The sequence below is a fragment of the Cervus elaphus genome, chromosome 16, assembly GCF_910594005.1.
Source record: "Cervus elaphus chromosome 16, mCerEla1.1, whole genome shotgun sequence".
Taxonomy (NCBI): domain Eukaryota; kingdom Metazoa; phylum Chordata; class Mammalia; order Artiodactyla; family Cervidae; genus Cervus; species Cervus elaphus.
Genome location: NC_057830.1, coordinates 25,446,482 through 25,470,278, shown reverse-complemented (window position 1 = coordinate 25,470,278; position 23,797 = coordinate 25,446,482). Strand labels below are relative to the sequence as shown.

General features: G+C 37.8%; 1 protein-coding gene across 1 annotated transcript in view; it reads left to right on the top strand.

The window, feature by feature from the left end:
• Positions 1-23,797, top strand: part of SPTLC1 (serine palmitoyltransferase long chain base subunit 1) — a 63,158-nt gene that overhangs the window by 25,575 nt on the left and 13,786 nt on the right. The window contains exons 6-8 of the mRNA XM_043927535.1: positions 5,304-5,436; positions 16,136-16,265; positions 19,918-20,007. Coding sequence (XP_043783470.1) covers positions 5,304-5,436; positions 16,136-16,265; positions 19,918-20,007 — 353 coding nt within the window. The remainder of the gene's footprint in view (positions 1-5,303; positions 5,437-16,135; positions 16,266-19,917; positions 20,008-23,797) is intronic.

Genomic DNA, 23,797 nt, shown 5'->3' with positions numbered 1-23,797 from the left:
TTTCCCTGGCAACATACCTTATAGAAGGGCGGGCAGGCAGGAGCAAAATCAAGTCTTTAGACTTTATGGTGTTGCTATCACAGGTTTGATGCTTGAAAAGCTAAGCACTCCTTTGGTACCATTTCGATCAACCGGGATGCATCCTTCTAGACCTTGTTATTGTGAAATCTCATGTTTATTTAATATTGATGTATTTAAAATATCAGTTCTATAAAAATAACTATTTGGTAATGGAAATTAAGTGATATTTCATGTATTTTTTATGTAATAGGCTATATAAGAGTGCTTCCCTGATAGCTCAGTTGGTAAAGAATCCACTTGCAATGCAGGAGACCCCGGTTCAATTCATGCCTCAGGAAGATCTGCTGGAGAAGGGATAGGCTACCCATTCCAGTATTCTTGGGCTTCCCCTGTGACTCAGCTGGTAAAGAATCTGCCTGCAGTGCAGGAGACCTGGGTTCTGTCCGTGGGTTGGAAGGATCTCCTGGAGAAGGGAAAGGCTACCCACTCCAATATTCTGGCCTGGAGAATTCCATATTTTTTTTTTAAGTAGATTTTTTTTTTATCATTGCTTGATTTGAATGGGATAAATAGTTCAGTTTCACAATTCTGTATCATCCTTTAAGAAGTCTATGCATGAAGTAGACTTTGATTTATTTTGTTTTTCGGATACTGCTGCTAAATTTTCTAATTCCTCACTGTACCTCTCTTGCCATCAAATTGGGATTTAGTTTGGACCCTCTGTGTTGTCTCCTCTCTTGCTCAACTCCTGGTTCCCACCCCTGCAGCCTTTAGTTCATGATTGAGGGACCTCTGCCTTTAGTCAGAAGTCACTATGGAGCTGTTGCAGTTCGAGTGTAGCAGGGACCCAAATGCTTCAGACCAGGAGACCGAAGGCACAACTTAGTCTTTTGTCTGCCCTGTAGACTCAGAGTTCTCCATTGAAAACTGCCAGGTGCCTCTCTTAGCTGTCTCACTTTGTCAAGTGGCAGGAGCCCTGTATTTCTCCCTGACCCAGTGCTTATCAGAGTATCTTTATGTGATACTTACTAAATGTTTAATTAACAATTGAATTAACTGAGATTGTTAGCCCTCATCTCCTTTTAAAAAATGTAGTCCTTTGTGAAGTTGTATCTTTTATAATTCTCAATTTTGTCTCATTAATTAAAAGACATTGCAATAAGATTAGCTTGCTTCTGATATATCAGTAAGTGGGTTTACAGAGTTTAGACACTTTAGTCAGATGTTCTAAAAAGTGGTTTATTCCTATTGCTGAACTTACCCCTCCCTGGAAGGTGATGGAAGCTTTATAATTAACTAGGTCCCTGTCCCTTACCGTGGAAATATTTAGTCCACTCAGAGTCTAGCTTTGTTTAGCTGGATTAAGTTGTTTCTTTTGTATCTCTCAGTCCTTCAGGTCTTTTCCCTCTCCACTTTCTCACTAGGAATGCCTCTGGTGGGGAGGGGCATACCGCAGGGAAGACTGATGCTGAAGGGATCTCTTGGTGCAATGCTCCCACCTACAGGTCCTCCACATCTAAGCTGAAGGGAGGGTTCTGCTGGGCTGTCAGCCTTCTTCACCACCCCTTACTTGAGAACATCTAGGTCCTCTGCCACTGCCTACACTTCCGAGTTCCTCTCAGTGGACATGCCCCGGCTCTGTCTGAAAGTCTGCCTTTACTCCTCTGAGCTCCTCCTCTTTCTCTTGAAACTACAAGGCTAGAGGGGCCTGTCTGCATGTTCCCTGTATCAGCTTCTGAGTTCTTCTTGCACAGGGCATGGGTAAAACGCTGATCTAGTTCTCCAGGCTTGGATCCTGCTATAGTTAAAAGAGCTAAAGGAAGTTGAAAAAATTTTTCCGCTCTTGGGTAATGCTTCAAGACACCTTAAAAAGTTTTCTAGTTCAAAGCCAGTCAGTATACTGTTTATTCCAGATATCGCTGGTCTTTTCATCCGAGGGCCTGGGAAGGTGAAAGGCTATATGGAACCATGATGTAGGAGAGAAGAAAAAAGACAGTTTAATACAATTTATCCCTATAATTATACCAACATTCTTCCTAAGCTGCTTCCATAAAAGGACCATATTTCTCTTTGTACTCTACATTTGAATTCACCAGTGCTCTTAAAAAGAAAATTCAGACAAATTCATTCCTACAGTGTGATGGAAGGTGCCACCAATAAATGCTGACACAAACTGTCAGCAGAGTGACCTCCATAGTTGAGAAGGTCTCCCTGTCAATGCAGAGTGTGTGGAGTTCTTTTTAACTACTTTGCTTTTTTCATTCTTTTCCTTTTAAAAGCTGGTTGACAGTTGTCTTAATGCCTGGTTTGGTCACTTCTGCTAATATGCAAAAAGGCATTAATAAATTACCGTTGTACGTTGTACGTTGTACCTCAGCATTGTTGATTGAGAGAAGTTAAAGCAGGCAAAGTCACAAAAAAAGAAAACTACAGGCCAATATCACTGATGAACATAGATGCAAAAATCCTTAACAAAATTCTAGCAAACAGAATCCAACAACATATTAAAAAAACCATACACCACGACCAAGTGGGCTTTATCCCAGGAATGCAAGGATTCTTTAATATCCGCAAATCAATCAATGTAATACACCACATTAACAAATTGAAAGATAAAAACCATATGATTATCTCAATAGATGCAGAGAAAGCCTTTTACAAAATTCAACACCCATTCATGATTAAAACTCTCCAGAAAGCAGGAATAGAAGGAACATACCTCAACATAATAAAAGCTATATATGACAAACCCACAGCAAGCATCACCCTCAATGGTGAAAAATTGAAAGCATTTCCCCTGAAATCAGGAACAAGACAAGGGTGCCCACTCTCACCACTACTATTCAACATAGTGTTGGAAGTTTTGGCCACAGCAATCAGAGCAGAAAAAGAAGTAAAAGGAATCCAGATAGGAAAAGAAGAAGTGAAACTCTCGCTGTTTGCAGATGACATGATCCTCTACATAGAAAACCCTAAAGACTCTTCCAGAAAATTACTAGAGCTAATCAATGAATATAGTAAAGTTGCAGGATATAAAATTAACACACAGAAATCCCTTGCATTCCTATATACTAACAATGAAAAAACAGAAAGAAAAATTAAGGAAACAATACCATTCACCATTGCAACAAAAAGAATAAAATACTTAGGAGTATATCTACCTAAAGAAACAAAAGACCTATACATAGAAAACTATAAAACACTGATGAAAGAAATCAAAGAGGACACAAACAGATGGAGAAACATACCGTGTTCATGGATTGGAAGAATCAATATTGTCAAAATGGCTATTCTACCCAAAGCAATCTATAGATTCAATGCAATCCCTGTCGAGCTACCAACGGTATTTTTCACAGAACTAGAACAAATTTCACAATTTGTATGGAAATACAAAAAACCTCGAATAGCCAAAGTAATCTTGAGAAAGAAGAATGGAACTGGAGGAATCAACCTGCCTGACTTCAGACTATACTACAAAGCCACAGTCATCAAGACAGTGTGGTACTGGCACAAAGACAGAAATATAGATCAATGGAACAGAATAGAAAGCCCAGAGATAAATCCACAAACTTATGGACACCTTATCTTTGACAAAGGAGGCAAGAATATACAATGGAAAAAAGACAACCTCTTTAACAAGTGGTGCTGGGAAAGCTGGTCAACCACTTGTAAAAGAATGAAACTAGAACACTTTCTAACACCATACACAAAAATAAACTCAAAATGGATTAAAGATCTAAATGTAAGACCAGAAACTATAAAACTCCTAGAGGAGAACATAGGCAAAACACTCTCCGACATAAACCACAGCAAGATCCTCTATGACCCACCTCCCAGAATATTGGAAATAAAAGCAAAACTAAACAAATGGGACCTAATGAAACTTAAAAGCTTTTGCACAACAAAGGAAACTATAAGGTGAAAAGACAGCCCTCAGATTGGGAGAAAATAATAGCAAATGAAGAAACAGACAAAGGATTAATCTCAAAAATATACAAGCAACTCTTGAAGCTCAATTCCAGAAAAATAAATGACCCAATCAAAAAATGGGCCAAAGAACTAAACAGACATTTCTCCAAAGAAGACATACAGATGGCTAACAAACACATGAAAAGATGCTCAACATCACTCATTATCAGAGAAATGCAAATCAAAACCACAATGAGGTACCATTACACACCAGTCAGGATGGCTGCTATCCAAAAGTCTACAAGCAATAAATGCTGGAGAGGGTGTGGAGAAAAGGGAACCCTCTTACACTGTTGGTGGGAATGCAAACTAGTACAGCCGCTATGGAAAACAGTGTGGAGATTTCTTAAAAAACTGGAAATAGAACTGCCATATGACCCAGCAATCCCACTTCTGGGCATACACACTGAGGAAACCAGATCTGAAAGGGACACGTGCATCCCAATGTTCATCGCAGCACTGTTTATAATAGCCAGGACATGGAAGCAACCTAGATGCCCATCAGCAGATGAATGGATAAGGAAGCTGTGGTACATATACACCATGGAATATTACTCAGCTGTTAAAAAGAATTCATTTGAACCAGTCCTAATGAGATGGATGAAACTGGAGCCCATTATACAGAGTGAAGTAAGCCAGAAAGATAAAGAACATTACAGCATACTAACACATATATATGGAATTTAGAAAGATGGTAACGATAACCCTATATGCAAAACAGAAAAAGAGACACAGAAGTACAGAACAGACTTTTTAACTCTGTGGGAGAAGGTGAGGGTGGGATGTTTCGAAAGAACAGCATGTATACTATCTATGGTGAAACAGGTCACCAGCCCAGGTGGGATGCATGAGACAAGTGCTCGGGCCTGGTGCACTGGGAAGACCCAGAGGAATCGGGTGGAGAGGGAGGTGGGAGGGGGGATCGGGATGGGGAATACGTGTAAATCTATTGCTGATTCATGTCAATGTATGACAAAACCCACTGAAAAAATAAAAAGTAAATAAATAAAGCAGGCAAAGTGACAGGGCCTTGAATTCTTACTGCTAGAGTGATACGAAAGCAAAACCAAGAGTCAGAGCCATCTCAGTCACACATTTATGGACAAATGAGTAGCTGACTCAGTTCACAGAGTATAGAAATAGTTTGGGCCTGGAATTATCTTAGTAGATATTGTGTAACTTATAACTAAAAACAATTACATTTGACCACAAGGTGACTATTAATAACTAAACTGCCTATGTTATTTCTTCTTTAGTCAAAGAGAAAGAATTAAAAGACCTTTTAACCGTTTAACTTTTTACTCTTGAACTAGATGTGCACTTGGATTTAGAAGACCGCCTGGCAAAATTTATGAAGACAGAAGAAGCCATAATATACTCATATGGATTTGCCACTATAGCTAGTGCTATTCCTGCTTACTCTAAGAGAGGGGACATTGTGTTTGTGTAAGTAACCTTTACCTACATTTCTCATCAAAATTCCTTTGGAAATAATGTTGGCCTTTCTAGAGAATGCCTCTGTTAGAGATCATCTACCTAAAATATTGATTTTTTTTTTTAACGTTGAGAAGGTCAAACTTCTGCAGGAAGGGGCCAGCCCTCTGTCTTCCCTATGCAGCTCCTGACAGCATGGTGTCCTTGTGAGTTAAGAAAGTCCCCAACTAGGGGCTAGATTTTTAATAAAGCATAGTTAAAACTACAATGTCATCCAGTGTTGCTTTGTCCAAGTACCACCCCATAAATTCCGTTTTGAGTTTAAAGTTCAGAAAAAGCTTACAGTTAACAGTTGAACTTGTATGCTTCCGTTGTCAGATAATAAATACTATATTGTCCTTTTGGTTTAGTTGGGAAACCTAGTCTAAATTTACTTTCAAGTCTTATGCCTGGTGTCTTAGAACTTAAATTTCTAGTATATCATTAGACAACTTAATTATTTCCTAGTACATAATTTTAAATATTCCACCTGAAATCTAGGTAGGAACACTGGAGGTAAAAATGATATTTAGTAAATGGTTTAATGAATTGTTTTTGATAAATTCATTAGGCATAGGCAATATGCCCGAGGTTTTATTTTCTTTCTTCTGTAGTAAACCGTGATAATGCTTTGCCTACAAATCTCAGAGAAATGGTTGTTGATATACTTAGGTCTTTCCTTGTTACTTTATCTTTCTGTTACTTTATGTACCCTTTTCTAATGAAATGCTTTATGTTGATATATTGTGGCTTTACGTACACCTGTAAGAAATGTAGAGATTTTCTGGACCTTTTACCTAGTCTTCCCCAAAGGTCACCTTTTGCAAAACTGTAATACAGTTTCAAACGGGAATGTAGACACTGATAAAGTCAAGATAATCCCTGGTGTTGTCACACCTGTGTCCCTTCTACCCTGCTTTCTCTTTAACCCTTGGCAGCCACTACTCTCTTCTTCCATTTCTGTAATTTCATCATTTGAAGATTGCTATACTAAATTGCTGATTACCTACTAAATGTAATCATATAGTAGGTAATATTTGAGGATTGCCTTTTTTCATTTTGAATGAATTTTCCAGAGATTCTCCAGAATTATTGTGTAAAACAGGAGTTTGTTCCTTTTGATTGCTGAGCCACATTCCATGGTACGGATACACCAAAGTTTGTTGAATCATTCACTTCTTAAGGACATCAGAGTTGTTTTTAGTTTGGGGCTATTACAAGTAAAGATGCAATAAATATTCATGTACAGGTTTTTCTGTGAGCTTAAGTTTTTATTTCTTTGGAATATAGACGAAAGAGTACAGTTGCTGGTCATGCAGTGTTACACATTTCATTTTTTAAGAAATTGCCAAACTTTTCAGAGTGGCTATATTATTTCACATTTCTGTCAACAGTATATAAGCGATCTAGTTTCTCTTGACATCCTCAGCAGCATTTGGTGTTGTCACTATTTTTTGTTTTAGCCATTCTGTAGGTGTATAAAGATATCTCATTGTGGTTTTAGTTTATATTTCCCTGATGACTAGCCATACTTAACTGTTTTTAGACTTTGTTAGTCTTGGCGTCGGAGAAGGAAACGGCAGCCCACTCCAGTATTCTTGCCTGGAGAATCCTGTGAACAGAGGAGCCTGGTGGGCTGCTATCTATGGGGTCGCACAGAGTTGGACACAACTGAAGCAGCTTAGCATGCATGCATGCGTTGGAGAAGGAAATGGCAACCCACTCCAGTGTTCTTGCCTGGAGAATCCCAGGGACGGAGGAACTTGGTGGGCTGCTGTCCATGTGGTCTCACAGAGTCGGACACGACTGAAGCGACTTAGCAGCAGCAGCAGCAGCAGTCTTGGCATCAGATAATACTTTATGAGGTCAATTTGAAAGTGTTCTCTCCTCTTCTAGTATTTTCTGGAGAAATTCTGTAAACATTTGTTAGAATTCTCCAGTAAAAACAGCTGAGCCTGAAGTTTTTTTGTTTTGTTTTGTTTTAGAAGTATTTTAACTATGAATTTGATTTCCTTAGTACTTATAAGGCTATTTAAAAATTGAGTGAGATGAGGTAGTTCGTGTTTTTCAAGTAATTGGTCCATTTCTTCTGAATAATCAAATTTGTATGTATAGCATACTTTGTGGTATTCCTTTATTATCCTTCTAATGTGGTATTCCTTTATTGTCCTTTGAATGTCTGGAAGCCCATTTCCTTCCTGATTGGTAATTTCTGTCTATTCTCTTTTTTGTCATTTTTGCTAGAGATTTGTCAATTCTATTGATCTTTTTTTAAAAAAATCAACTCTGTTTCATAGATTTTTGGTACAGTGTATTTTTGTTTTCATTTCTGTTGATTTCTGGTGTATTTCTTATCTCATCATTTTCAGTTTATCTTGTTCTTTCTAGGTTCTTCAGGAGAGAACTTCAATTACTAATTTGAGGCTTTTCTTTTTTTCTAATGTGTTCAGTTCAGTCGCTGAGTCTTGTCCAGCTCTTTGCGACCCCATGAATTGCAGCACACCAGACCTCCCTGTCCTTTACCAACTCCCGGAGTTTACTCAAACTCATGTCCATCCAGTTGGTGATGCCATCCAGCCATCTCATCCTCTGTCGTCCCCTTCACTCCCAGCATCAGGGTCTTTTCCAGTGAGTCAACTCTGCTCATGAGGTGGCCAAAGTATTGGAGTTTCAGCTTCAGAATCAGTCCTTCCAATGAACACCCAGGACTGATCTCCTTTAGGATCGACTGGTTGGATCTCCTTGCAGTCCAAGGGACTCTCAAGAGTCTTCTCCAACACCACAGTTCAAAAGCATCAATTTTTCGGCGCTCAGATTTCTTCACAGTCCAACTCTTAACATCCATGCGTGACCACTGGAAAAACCATAGCCTTGACTAGACGGACCTTTGTTGGCAAAGTAATGTCTCTGCTTTTTAATATGCTATCTAGGTTGGTCATAACTTTTCTTCCAAGGAGTAAGCGTCTTTTAATTTCATGGCTGCAATTACCCTCTGCAGTGACTCTGGAGTCCCCAAAAATAAAGTTTTCACTGTTTCCACTGTTTCCCCATCTATTTCCCATGAAGTGATGGGACCAGATGCCATGATCTTAGTTTTCTGAATGTTGAGCTTTAAGCCAATTTTTTCACTCTCCTCTTTCACTTTCATCAAGAGGCTTTTTAGTTCCTCTTCACTGTCTGCCATAAGGATGGTGTCATCTGCATGTCTGAGGTTATTGATATTTCTCCTGGCAATCTTGATTCCAGCTTGGGCTTCATCCAGCCCAGCATTTCTCAAGATGTACTCTGCATATTAAGTTAAATAAGCAGGGTGACAATATACAGCCTTGACGTACTCCTTTCCCTAATTAGAACCAGTCTATTGTTCCATGTCCAGTTCTAACTGTTGCTTCCTGACCTGCATACAAGTTTCTCAAGAGGCAGGTCAGGTGGTCTGGTATGCCCATCTCCTTCAAAATTTTCCACAGTTTATTGTGATCCACACAGTCAAAGGCTTTGGCATAGTCAGTAAAACAGAAATAGATGTTCTTCTGGAACTCTATTCCTTTTTCGATGATCTAGTGGATGTTGGCACTTTGATCTCTGGTTCCTCTGCCTTTTCTAGAACCAGCTTGAACATCTGGAAGTTCACGGTTCATGTATTGCTGAAGCTTGGCTTGGAGAATTTTTAGCATTACTTTACCAGTGTATGAGATGAGTGCAATTATGTGGTAGTTTGAGCATTCTTTGGGATTGGAATGAAAACTGACCTTTTCCAGTCCTGTGGCCACTGTTGAGTTTTCCAAATTTGCTGGCATATTGAGTGCAGCACTTTCACAGCATCATCTTTCAGGATTTGAAATAGCTCAACTGGAATTCCATCACCTCCACTAGCTTTGTTCGTAGTGGTGTTTTCTAAGGCCCACTTGACTTCACATTCCAGGATGTCTGGCTCTAGGTGAGTGATCACACCATCGTGATTATCTGGGTCGTGAAGATCTTTTTTGTACAGTTCCTCTGTGTATTCTTGCCACCTCTTCTTAATATCTTCTGCTTCTGTTAGGTCCATACCATTTCTGTCCTTTATTGAACCCATCTTTGCATGAAATGGTCCCTTGGTATCTCTAATTTTCTTTTTTTTTTTTTTTTTTAAGTGGTTTTTGTCATACATTGACATGAACCCTAATTTTCTTGAAGAGATCGTTAGTCTTTCCCATTCTGTTGTTTTCCTCTGTTTCTTTGCATTGATTGCTGAGGAAGGCTTTCTTATCTCTTTGCTAGTCTTTGGAACTCTGCATTCAAATGGGAGTATCTTTCCTTTTTCCTTTGCTTTTCACTTCTCTTCTTTTCACAGCTATTTGTAAGGCCTCCTCAGACAACCATTTTGCCTTTTTGCATTTCTTTTCCATAGGGATGGGCTTGATTCCTGTCTCCTGTACAATGTCATGAACCTCCGTCCATAGTTCATCAGGCACTCTGTCTATCAGATCTGGTCCCTTAAATCTATTTCTCACTTCCACTGTATAGTCATAAGGGATTTGATTTAGGTCATACCTGAATGGTCTAGTGGTTTTCCCTACTTTCTTCAATTTAAGTCTGAATTTGGCAATAAGGAGTTCATGATCTGAGCCACGGTCAGCTCCTGGTCTTGTTTTTGCTGACTGTATAGAGCTTCTCCATCTTCGGCTGCAAAGAATATAATCAATCTGATTTCGGTGTTGAGCATCTGGTGATGTCCATGTGTAGAGTCTTCTCTTGTGTTGGAAGAGGGTGTTTGCTATGACCAGTGCATTCTTCTGGCAAAACTCTATTAGCCTTTGCCCTGCTTCATCCCGTACTCCAAGGTCAAATTTGCCTGTTACTCCAGGTGTTTCTTGACTTCCTACTTTTGCATTCCAGTCCCCTATAATGAAAAGGACATCTTTTTTGGGTGTTAGTTCTACAGGGTCTTGTAGGTCTTCAAGAACCGTTCAACTTCAGCTTCTTCAGCGTTACTGGTTGGGGCATAGGCTTAGATTACTGTGATACTGAATGGTTTGCCTTGGAAATGAACAGAGATCACTCTGTCATTTTTGAGACTGCATCCAAGTACTGCATTTTGGACTCTTGTGACCATGATGGCTACTCCAATCCTTCTAAGGGCTTCTTGCCCACAGTAGTGGATATAATGGTCATCTGAGTTAAATTCACACATTCCAGTCCATTTTAGTTTGCTGATTCCTAGAATGTCGACATTCATTCTTGCCATCTCCTGTTTAACCACTCCAATTTGCCTTGATTCATAGGCCTAATATTCCCAGTTCCTTATGCAATACTGCTCTTTACAGCATCGGATCTTGCTTCTATCACCAGTCACATCTAATTCACATTCTAATGTGTTAGTGTTATGAATTTACCTCATCACTGCTGTAGTTGTGTTCCATGAATTTGATGTGTTTGTTTTCATTTTCATGTAGTTCCTTGTATTTTATTTTCCTTAATATTCTCTTTGACCCATAGGTTATGCAGAAGTGTGTTGTTTCGTTTCCAAACCTTTGGAATGTGTAAATTTGTTAGTTTTGTGGCCTGTCCTGTGGTCTCTCTTGGAATATGTTCCATAGTCACTTTAAAAAAGAATGTTCTGGCAAATAGAAAAGCCTGTATGAGGACAACAGTGAGAACGCATCACTCCATAGTAGGACACATGATTAATTTCCTTCCTTATGCATTTCAGTTTTTCATATGATAGTATTCAGTGATCAAATGTTACACTGATCATTATTTGTTAAAAGTCAATGATATGCAAATTAAAAACGAAAGAAACCACAAAACATTTATTTGCCACATCTTAAAATCCACTCAGAGAGAGAGTGGTAGTTTTACATGTCAACTTCTTAGGATATATTTCTACATATCATAGTTTTAGTGAAACAAAAATAATTTCCATATGAAATTTTACTTAACTTTTGAGGAAGATTATTTTTCACCATCATCATTAAATGTGCTGTGCTATGCTTAGCTGCTTAGTTGTGTCTGACTCTTTGTGACCCCGTGAACTGTAACCTGCCAGTCTCCTCTCTCCGTGTGGATTCTCCAGGCAAGAATACTGGAGTGGGTTGCCATGCTCTGTTCCAGGGGATCTTTCCAACCCAGGGATTGAACCCAGGTCTCCCGCATCACAGGTGGATTCTTTACCATCTGAGTTGCCAGGGAAGCCTTGTCATTAAATAGGAAAACAATATTCTGCTGAATGGAGTGTTCTGTAAATGACAATTAAAGCTTCCTGATTGGTGTTATTGAGTTCTTCTGTATCCTTGCTGATTTTCTGTTTGGAAGTTCTATCAAACTGCTACTACTACAGTTCTATCAAACTGTTGCTGTGGTTTGTCTATTTCTTCTTTCATTTTTATCAGTTTTTGTTTCTTACCTTTTGTAAGCTCTGTTATTTGGTACATATTTAGGATAAGTTTTCTTGACTAATTAATCCCTTTTATTATTATATAATGGCTCAACAGTTAGTTAGAACTGGACATGGAACAACAAACTGGTTCCAAATAGGTAAAGGTGTATGTCAGGGCTGTATATTGTCACCCTACTTATTTAACTTATAGGCAGATTACATCATGAGAAATGCTGGGCTGGAGGAAGCCCAAGCTGGAATCAAGATTGCCAGAAGAAATATCAATAACCTCAGATATACAGATGACACCACCCTTGTGGCAGAAAGTGAAGAAGAACTAAAGAGCCTCTTGATGAAAGTGAAAGAGGAGAGTGAAAAGTTGGTTTAAAACTCAGCATTCAGAAAACTAAGATCATGGCATCCAGTCCCATCACTTCATGCCAAATAGTTGGGGAGATAGTAGAAACAGTGACAGACTTTATTTTGGGGGGTTCCAAAATTTCACTGCAGATGGTGACTGCAGCCATGAAATTAAAAGACACTTACTCCTTGGAAGAAAAGTTATGACCAACCTAGACAGCATATTAAAAAGCAGAGACATTGCTTTGCCAACAAAGGTCCGTCTAGTCAAAGCTATGGTTTTTTCAGTGGTCATGTATTGACGTGAGAGTTGGACTATAAAGAAAGCTAGCACTGAAGAATTAATGCTTTTGAACTGTGGTGTTGGAGAAGACTCTTGAGAGTCCCTTGGACTGCAAGGAGATCCAACCAGTCCATCCTAAAGGAGGTCAGTCCTGGGTGTTCATTGGAAGAGCTGATGCTGAAGCTGAAACTCCAATACTTTGGCCACCTGATGCGAAGAACTGAGTCATTAGAAAAGACCCTGTTGCTGGGAAAGATTGAAGGCAGGAGGAGAAGGGGAGGACAGAGGATGAAATGGTTGGATGGCATCACCGACTCAGTGAACATGAGTTTGAGTAAACTCTGGCAGTTGGTGATGGACAGGGAGGCCTGGTGTGCTGCAGTCCATGGGGTCGCAGAGAGTCGGACACGACTAAGCAACTGACTAAACTGAATGCCTTTCTCTGTCTCTGATAATTTTTTTTTGTTCCAGAGTCGTCTTTATCAGTTAATAACACAGGCACTCTGCTTTCCCTTTTGAATGTTTGTGTGATAGATTTATTGTATGTAATAGATACGTTCACTGCCTGTATTATTGTATATAACATACATACATATTCCCTTACTACCTACCTATCTCATTACATCTGAAGGCAATTTCTCTTATAGGCAGTATGTTTAATCCTCTCTGCCAGTCTCTGTCTTTAAATTGTATATTTAAGCCATTTACATTTAATGTAATCATTGGTATATGACAGCTTGTTGTTTGAATGCTAAGTTGTGTCATCTCTGCAGCCCCATGGACTGCAGCACGCCTAGCTTCCGTGTCCTTCCCTATCTCATGGAGTTTGCTCAGATTAATGTCCGTTGAATTGGTAATGCTATCTAACTATCTGAGAGCTTAGATCTGCCAATTTTTATTTTTCATTTCTTACTTGTTCTGTTTGTTTTTTGTTTTCCTGTTTCTTTTTCCTGCCTTTCTCAGGGTTAATTGAATGTCTTTGGGAGTTCCATTTTTATTTATCTTGTTTATATAATACAATCACTTATATCTTTTTTTATAATACAGTTGATTTAAGTATTTCTCATATATACCTTGAGAACCACAGATAGTGTTATAATTTTTACTTTAACCATCCAAAAATAATTTCAAAAACTCATGAGAAGAAAAGCCTACTGTGTTTGTTCATACTTTTTACTTTGTCCTTTCTTCCTTCATCAGAATGTACAATTCTTTTATTTTATTTATTTATTATTTCTATGTGGCAAGCTTTCCCTAGCCATTCATTTAGGGTAGGTCCTCTTGAGAAAAATTTTCAGTTTTTTTCAACTGAGAATATCATCTTCTCTTCATTACTAAAGAATATTTTTGCTAGTTTTGGATTCTTGGTTGCCGGTCTTTTCTTTCAGCATTTGAAATACATTCTGACAGTTTTTTCTGGTGTTCATGGTTTATGATGAGAAATGAACTGTTACTCAGATTTTTTTTGTCTTATATGTAAGATGTCATTTTTTGCGTGCTGTTTTTAAGAATTTTTTCTTTGTCACTAGTTTTCAGAAATTTGACTAAAATTGTATTGTCATTTATATGTTTGGTTTCACCTGCAATAATTTCACTCAGCTTCTTTAATCTGTTGGTTTAAGCCTCTTGCAGAAGTTGGGATTTTTTTAGCTATTATTTATTTAAGTACTTATTTGGTTCTCTTCTTTGGAACTCCACAGATTTGAATGTTGCATATTTTATTGTAGTCTCACCGGTCCCTGAGACTCTGTTCTTTTCTTTCTAGTCTGTTTTCTCTTTGCTATCTACATTGACTTGATTTCTACTGTTCTGTCTTTTTAGCTCTCTGATTTTGAGCTCATCCACTATGCTTTTTCTCTTGACTATTTTGTTTTTCAATTCTAGCATCTCCACAGGATTCTTTATTTCTTGCCTCTCTCTGATGAGACTTCCTGTTTCTTCATTTGTTTCAAGCATGTTGGTGTTTACTCATTGAAGCATTTTAATTGTGACGGCTCTGAAGTCATTGGCAGATAATCCTGGCAACTTTGTCATCTCGGTACCTACATTAGTTGACTTTTTTTCCCCATTGTTTGATGTTTTTTGGTTCTTGGTGTGACAGGTAAAACCTGAACATTTTCATATTATGCTATTATAGTTTATGCTTTATTTAAATGTTCTAATTGTTTCTCTGACAGTCTTTCAACAGGAGCAGGGGGCACTGCTGCCTCATTACTGCCAGATGGAAATACAAGTCCAGGGTCTCCACTGGGCCTCCATTGACACTGACATGGGTTATTTTCATTTCTGCTGGTTGTTGACGAGAGTCCTCCTTCTCTCTGAGCCGCCCCTGGCACACCCTAAGCACAGAGGGGAGAGAGCCTCTCAGGCAGGAGGGTGGGAAGTTGGGTCTCTCCACATGGTCTTCACAGTGGGAGCCACTCGTTACTGTCCAGTAGGGATACATACACGTCCTGGTTGTCTTCTCTGACAACTCCCTTGGGGGTGTTGGGGAGCCTTGTTAACGGCCTTGCAAGGGCTAGAGTCTAGGTTCCCCCTGAGCCTTTGCTGATGTGGAGGAGACAGGCCCAGGTTGTTCTTGATTTGGCGGCAGTAGAGACATTACTGGGCCTCCCTGGTGGCTTAGAAGGTAAAGAATCCACCTGCAGTGTGGTGACCTGGGTTCGATTCCTGGTTTGGGAAGATCACCTGGAGGAAGGCATGGCAACCTGCTCCAGTACTCTTGCCTGAAGAATCCCTACGGGCAGAGGAGCTTGGCAGGCTGCAGTCCATGGGGTTGCAAAGAGTCGGACACGACTGAGTGACTAAAAATACACACAGAGACGTTATCATTTGCTGAGCTGCCCTCTTTCCTGTCCTTTTGGCTACAGAGAGCAGACTTTTGTCAGACCTTTTTTGTCTGTGCGTGTCAGTATTTCCAGTTTGCATGCTGCATCAGTTCCAAATCAGGAAAATCCAGGAACTTGTTTCATGTCATTTCTTAAATCCCTTGCTTGTCTGCTTTTTCTTATTTTTCAGTACTGTCTTTATATTTGTTTTATACACAATGTCCAGGATTTTTGGTTTTACCCAGTGAGAAAAATAGGAAAAATTAATAATGCCTTTCTCCCCAGAAGTAGAAGTCTTGTTTGAACTTTTAAATAATACACTTAATTTTAAAAGTATATTCCACCCTTTCACCACAAATAACTCAATTTTGGAGATCGTACTGAAGTTTAGTCTACATGACTCAGCATTCTCCTCTGAGTTATGTAGAGTCGACAGTCCAGTATTCATTTTCATGGCAAAGTAATGGCAGAGTGGTGGCCAGTCAAATCAGAGATGTTATTGATGATAAGATACATCAATGTTTCATTTAGTTTTCAGAATGAGAAAATTACTGTGAATAAATTAATATGCCATCCATACAGTAAGATGCATGCTGATTTTTCAAAGGTCAAAATATGGCAAGAGTGTGCTTCTTGGAACAGAATCAGTATGGTAGTTAGGTGGAAAGACGTGCAGAGTGAAGTGCAAACAATGATGTATTAATGTTCAAACATATTTTATCTATTTACCCTGTTCAGTTTAACAAGTGGATGTTGGTCAACTAACAAAAGCAAGCATTCCTTTTCTGAGAGTGTTGACAAGACCCTTTAAACCCCAGTCTGGTGGGTCTGTCTTTCTTGCAGAGATAAAGCTGCCTGCTTTGCTATTCAGAAGGGATTACAGGCATCACGTAGTGACATTAAGCTATTTAACCATAATGATATGGACGACCTGGAGCGACTACTAAAAGAACAAGAGATTGAAGATCAAAAGGTATGATTCTTTTGAAGAAAATTATACAGTTCTTTAGTGCTTTCTAACCAGCTAAATTATAAATGAAATGGTAATTTGTCATGAAAACTTGCCTGTGGATCACATTTGGGTATTAAATAAGGGTGTTCTTGCTTATTAAATGTACCTCAGGTTAGAAAGCCAAGTCTGATAGTAATTGCCTCATCATTGTCATCGTTATATGTGGCAAATTTGGAAGAAGGGTATCTAGGTAGCTTTCTAAAAAGAGAAAAAGAAAAACTGCATGCACTTTTGGAGATGGAGGGATATATATTCTCAACTCTACGGAGATAACACCAGAATTCATTACAGTGTTAACAGGATATACCTAGTGAATTTAAAATAGGCTTATTCATATCAGAATAAATCATGTATCAGTTCAATGGAAAAAACAGTGGCATCATATCTTGATTTCTGAATTTATGTGAGACTCTTCTGACCCCAGCCTCATCCCAGAGCTCTGAGTGACTGCTTCCTATGGGAAGCAACTGCCTCCAGCATGGTTTCCTTCCCTCCTGCAGCCTGTTTACAGTTCTCAAGCACCTGCCTAGCTCCTTGGGGCAGGGAGGGAGTTGGGGGAGTGGAGCTTGCTCCTTGGTTGTTCTGATAAAGGGGGAAATAGAGGAAATGTGTTCAAAGCGTCACTGTTAGAATTAGCATCTATTTGCCCCTGACAACAGGGATGGAGAAGGTAGTTCTGGTCTGTGGTTCTGCAGAAGGAACCACTATATGTAGATGTACTAGTAACCCGGTCACCAGATCCTTGGTCTGAAACACCACTTTCAAGTGGACTTTTCCACTGCAACTCATCCATTGTTAGAGTAACTGATAAAGATGCTCATCACATTCTTAATTTTGTGTTAATTCCCACTTTTCTAGATACTCGTTTTATTTCTTTTGGATTCAGTTGTCCTTGTTTAGGTGATAGCCTAGGAGCAGCACTACATGATCATACACATTCTTGTGATGAATATGCGTAGACTCTGCTATTCTGCGATAGATGTGTTATAAGCCATGTTTTATAATTATACAATTTAGAAAACTCTATAGATGTTAGGGAACATCTTAAAGTTGACACCATACCACCTATGAATTCTTTCTACAAATTGTAAAATGATGCCCCTTATTCTGATTCAGTAATAGAATGCTACCGTATTGAAGAACACTGCCATAGAAAGTATGACCAATGAACTGGTCTGCTCTAGAGTTATTTTGCCAAGTTAACATTGTACAAATTTGGAAGACAACATATTCAAGTTTTTTCTGTATGTATTTTATAAGATTTACAATCTGTGGAACTTTTTGAAAATGAATAACCAGGAATTATCTTCAAATTTATTGCCATTTTATAGTTTTTACCTTTTTACTAGTTAATTTATACCATATTTCCCTGCCAAGAGTAAGCTTTCTAAATTACTTTACATTTTGATTTTTAGAAATAAATCTTCTTAAATTTTATTTTCATATTTAAATTTTTATATATTTCCTACTTAGATGCTTGTTTTTACTTTGAAAGTGAGTTAAAATATTGCAGTTTAGTCTGGATTTGGATCAAACTTTTTTTGTCAAAATTTCCCAACTATTGGGGTTCATACATTTTTTTCATTACTTTTAGAGTTCTCTTATCCCATATTAATCCTTCTTTAAGGAAAAAAAAGTAGATTAAAAACAGCAGTTCACAGAAATACAAACAACTAAGCAAATGAAAAACAGTCTGACCTCACTAACAATTACAGAAATAAGGGTAAAAGTTTTTGCCTGTCCAGTTAGGGAAAACTTTTATGGTAGTAATCAGTGCCACACTGATGTGTGTGATGATACAAAGAGTTTTCCTCTAGCTCTGATGAGAGTTTCAGTTGTGACAGCGTTTCTAGAGGATAAATGGGCGCATATATTCTAGGATTCTTAAATACCTGTATCCTCTGGAGTTCTATCTTTAGAAGATAAGATAATCAGAAATGGTGTCAAAGATCAAAAAAAAAAAAAAAAGATCAACCGATATTCACAATGTGAATTGGAAAAACCAAATGAGGGAAACAAACTAAATCCAACACTGTGGGAATAATTAAGTAATCTGTGGTGTATCTATAAGGTGAAATAGAAAATCTCCATTAAAATCATGGTTTAAATAATATTAAATAGTGTAAAAATGTTCACAGATAATATTTTTAAAACTCACATCCTGAAACTATTGTAGCAAAATCCTGACTTAAACAAGGTAAGTTAATCAGTGTATGGTGTGATGAACTCATTTGTTAAATTCTTTTTTGTACTTTTCCATTTCCCAAGAATATTACAGGAATAAAATATTCCTTCATTGATTATTTTAAGATCATAAGAAAGATACTTCATTCTTGAAAGGCAAGGAGAAGCAGGATGCCCCCATGTCCTTACCTGTGACCTCCCAGGAGACCCAGAGACTTCATGTTTGAGTTAATGGCAGAGTGAAGATGACCAAGAAAACTCAATGATGTAAATTTCTGCATACTTCAGTAGACACTTTTTTGAACATTACAGCTGTGGGTTCCCCAATATACCTTAAAGAACAGCTCTGATATTTGAATTTCTAGTTGTTCATTAGAAGCTTGGAAGCAAGAAGCCTTTGAGTAGAAAGGTGATGGCAAACTCTGTCTATGGAATTTTTGCAGTGCTGCTGCTAAGTCGCTTCAGTCATGTCCGACTCTGTGCGACCCCATAGACGGCAACCCACCAGGCTCCCCCATCCCTGGGATTCTCCAGGCAAGAACACTGGAGTGGGTTGCCATTTCCTTCAGTGCAGCATACCTGAAACATCAACAGATTCAGCAGTGGGAGTGGTTTATTAGTGACTTGATGTCAGTGGGGTGTGGAAAGGCATGTGTTATTTGAAAAAGTCCATCCATTACACCACCTTTGAACATCACTGGATGAAGCCATAGTCAGTTTTACTTGACTCAGTTTTGAGGAATAAGGAAGGTTTCATTTGTTTTTTGGTTGACAAGGGAGATCAAGGGTTGTCTGTTTTTTAACTTTTTATTATTAAAAGATCTGGCACATTTGGAGGAAATAGTAGTATAGTGAAGCCCCCTGTGCCCTTCTCTCAGCTCTGTTTTCAAAATTCTGTCATTGTGTCATCTGAACCTTCACCTGACTCCCCACCTCATCTCTGAAGATGATGATGATTGTCATCATCATTATAGTTCTTCTTATTTTAGGTAAAATTTACAGACACTGAAATACATAAATCTTAATCATCCAATTTTGACCAGTAGTTATACCCATGTAGCCCAGGTGTCCTGACCCCTATCATGACATAAAACATCCACTTCTCCCCCAGAAGATTCCCTTGGGTCCCTTTCCAGTCATTCTGGGCTTGGAGGGTTTTATTTTTGTTTTAATATTCTCAGATTCTAAACAGTCTGTATTTGTGGGTGAGGCCTCCTCATTGGCTATGTGACCTGAAAACATACCTGGGAGAAGAAAGCACTGTTTTTCATCTCATAGTAACAGGATCTCAAAAAAGCTTGAAATTAATTTAGTCAGTTTATTTACCTTGGTGAATAAATCTTGTAGGGTGAAAGTGCTAGAAAGCACCTAACAGATTTTTGTATTTGGAGTTACTAAAGTTTAAAACGTCTGTTTTTTTCTTTTAAAGAATCCTCGCAAGGCTCGTGTAACTCGACGTTTCATTATAGTTGAAGGATTGTATATGAATACTGGAACTGTTTGCCCTCTTCCAGAATTGGTGAGCAACTATGTTTATTAATTATTTGAGAATTCAGACTATTTGGCAGTTATACCTTTTGCTTATTACCACTTTTGATGTATAATGTCTACACTGCTTTGCTTAATAGGTATCATAAGCACATTCTGATCATATTAGGGAAGTAGATTAACATAAATGCCAACCATGACCTTTAAAGAGTAATCACAACTGAGTTTTTGAAAATCAACTTTATTGAAGTGTAATGGATACGTAATAAAATACACTCATTTCAAGTGTATGATTTGATGTGTTCTGACAGGTGTACACTACTGTATCACCAGCACCACAGTCTAGAACATTTCTGTCACTCCAGAGGATCCCTCAGGATCACTTCTTAAATGATTAATGATGTTGAGCCTCTTTTCTTGTGTCAGCTACTTGTTGATCTTTGGAGAAATGTCTGTAGAAGCCTTTAGCCGAGTTTTAAATTGGTTTGTCTTTTTTGTTAAGTTCTTTGTGTATTCTGGATACTAAACCCGTATCAGATAATGTGATTTGCAAATATTTTCTTTCATTCTGTAGATTGTCTTTCTGTTTCTTTGATGGTGGCCTATAATGCACAAAGGTCTTTAATTCTGGTGCAGTCCAATTTATCTAACTTTCTGTTCTTACTTGTCTTTGTATATTCTGTGAGAGAGGGGTCAACTTCATTCTTTTGGATGTGATTATGTGTTTATCCCTCTACCATTTGTTGAAGAAACTATTATTTTCCCATTGAACGGTCTTGGCACCCTTGTTCAAAATCATCTGACTATAAATATATAGGTTCCTTTCTGGCCTCTCAGTTCTATTCCATTTGTCTATCTAGCCTTATGTGAGCACCATGCTTAATTGCTTAATCCATGTAGCTTTTGTGGTAAGCTTTGAAATCAAGACATGTGAGTTCTCCATTTTTGTTCTTTTTCAAGATTCTTTTGGTTATTTGGGGTACCTTGAGATTCCATTTAAATGTTAAAATCAGCTTTTCCATTTCTGTAAAAAAATGCCATTGAGATTTTTTTATAGGGGTTGTATTGAATATTTAGATTGCTCTGGGAAGTATTATGATCTTAATGATAGTAAGTCTTTTCATTGATGAACAAGGAATGTGTTTCCATTTATTTTTATTTTCTTCAATTTCTTTCATTACTGTTTGTGGTTTTTACTGTAAGGTCTTATCTCTCTTTGGTTAAATCTATCCCTAAGTATTTTATTCTTTTTGATGCTGTTATCGATGGGATTATTTTCTTAATTTCCTTTTTGAATTGTTCATTGCTACTTACAGAAATACTACTGACTCTTGTGTATTGGTCTTGTACAGCTTTTGCTGAACTTATTATTCTGTATTTAAGATTATATCATCTGTGGACAGAGATAGTTTTATTTCTTCCTTTCAAATCTGGTTGTCTTCCTTTTCTTGCCTTAATGCTCTGGCTAGAACTTCAGTACAGTGTTGACTATAAGTGTCAGGAGTGTGTATCCTTGTCTCATTCCTAATCTTTAAGGGGAAGCTTTCAGGCCATCACCATTGAGTAGGTTTTAGCTGTGGGTTTTCCATAAATGCCCTTAATCAAGTTGAGGAAGTTCCTCCTTTTTCTAATTTGTTGAGCGCTTTTCTCATACGGGATTTGGGTTTTGTCAGATGCTTTTTCTGCATCAGTTAAGTTAATCATGTAATTTTCCTTCTATCTGTTAGTATAGTATGTTACACTGATTTTCCTGTAGTAAACTACCATTGCATTTGACCATTAAAGTCTGAATCTATGAGTCCATCAATTGAATAAGGATTTAAAATTAAGAGTTTCATATCTTATTTTTAAATTTTTCCCTATTTATTGAGGAAATCTAGATGCATCCTAAATGTTAATAAAAGAGATGATTTCTTATTCTCTCCTTCCATTTGTGTCAAAGACTGATAGGATAATGTGGGAGAAAGAGTGGGCCACAGGATACTAGAACCATATATTACAGAAATATATTAATAAAGCAGTGTTCATGGGCAGATATACAGCCAATGGAAAAAATAGAAAGTGTAGGAACAGTAAGTATTGAATGTGTAAAATTACAGGATACAAATTAGGGTTTGACAAAGGGATTCCTGTTGTGTTACCCTTGTCTGTTTGTGTATCAGTACTGTAATAGTATTATTAAACATTTTCTAAAACATAGTTTTTAGAAACTATTTCATTTGATAATATCTCATATTAATGGATAGGACAGAGTCAGTGTTGAAAAAATGTAATTCTCCCCAAATTGGTTCGTTCATTGTTAATGAAAACTTATATAAAAGCCCAGTGGGGATCCCTTCCCAACTTGATATTGATTAGCATGATTATGGTTAAAAAATAAATTATCAGAGACTCATGATACGAGAGTCTTATATATTTTTGTGCATTAATTCTATAGTCTCAGTGGGAAAAGTCTTAGTAATTAAAATTTGATTATTAAAAGTATGATTGTGGCACGAGGGAAGATTATTTGAGTCGTGGAAGGATTTATGACCCAACTTCTCATGTCACATATATAAAAATTTAGTGGTTGATAATCACTATATTTTAATTCAGCTGTAAAACTGATCACATACATATTGTAAAGGGGTAAATCAATTAGACATCAGAAGGAGAAAAAAAAACTGTACACTTGTGCATTTCCCAATGTATACACCCAAAAATTTATGAAATAATTAGACAAACATATAGATAAATATGCATCTAAACCTTTGATGGGAAAGGACTTTCCTACAAGCCAGAAAGCAAAGGGGAAGGAAAAAAAAAAAAGATTAAAAAACCATACTAATGAAAACTTTTTTTACATTAATAAAAATGCATCTAAATTGAAGCATAGTGCCTCTGAGGGAAGAATGTATACAACATTTCCCTGGAAGTTTTAATGCATAATTAGACCAATATTTGACAGATATATTACATGTTTGTACTTATAAGGTCTAAACAGTTCCTTTTTTAAAAATTGACATTGTGCTGTCTGTATTATTTGAGTTAAATTGAGTCATTTTAGAACATCCAAATTTCGTTATTTTCGTTATTCATGACAGTTCTGATCTATGAAGAGTGTGTGTGTGTTAGTCTATCAGTCATTTGCAACCTCATGAACTGTAGCTAGCCGGGCTTCTCTGTCTGTGGAGTACTCTAGGCAAGAATACTGGAGTGGGTTGCCATTGCCTTCTCCAGGGAATCTTCCCGACCCAAGGATCAAACCCGGGTCTCCTGCGTTACAGGCAGATTCTTTACTGTCTGAGCCACCAGGGAAGCCTGTGGGTGTGTTTACTTTGCTGCCAATACCGAGTTATCGAATACTACACTTTTGCTCCTAGGACAAATACAGAGCTAGTTTACCACAGACCTCTCATCATAATGTTTTCATCCATGGCTCAGGACATAACCTTGTTTTATATGTGTTTGTGTTAAAAGACACCTGATTTAATATATATTGTTGATCTGTTCACATTGAACTCATGGCCAGTAGTACTATAACTCTGGCCTGAATAATGCTTATGTAAGACACATTTTTTTTTCATAAGGCACATCATAGCCTTCTTGCACTTAGGAACACTAGACAAGACTTCAGCACTGTGCTAGGGGTCCATTTTAAATAACAAAATCACCAACAAAAAGCACAAAATGTGAAAAATGGGGTAGTAAACAGGACGTGAAGAGGACACTTTTTCACCATATGAGCTGAAGCAGTAGCCTGTTTGCTCGGCTGGAAAGTGTGTTACAGGTGACTCACAGTTTTCACCACTGTGCAAGTGTGCCTTAAGTATTAATTTGGG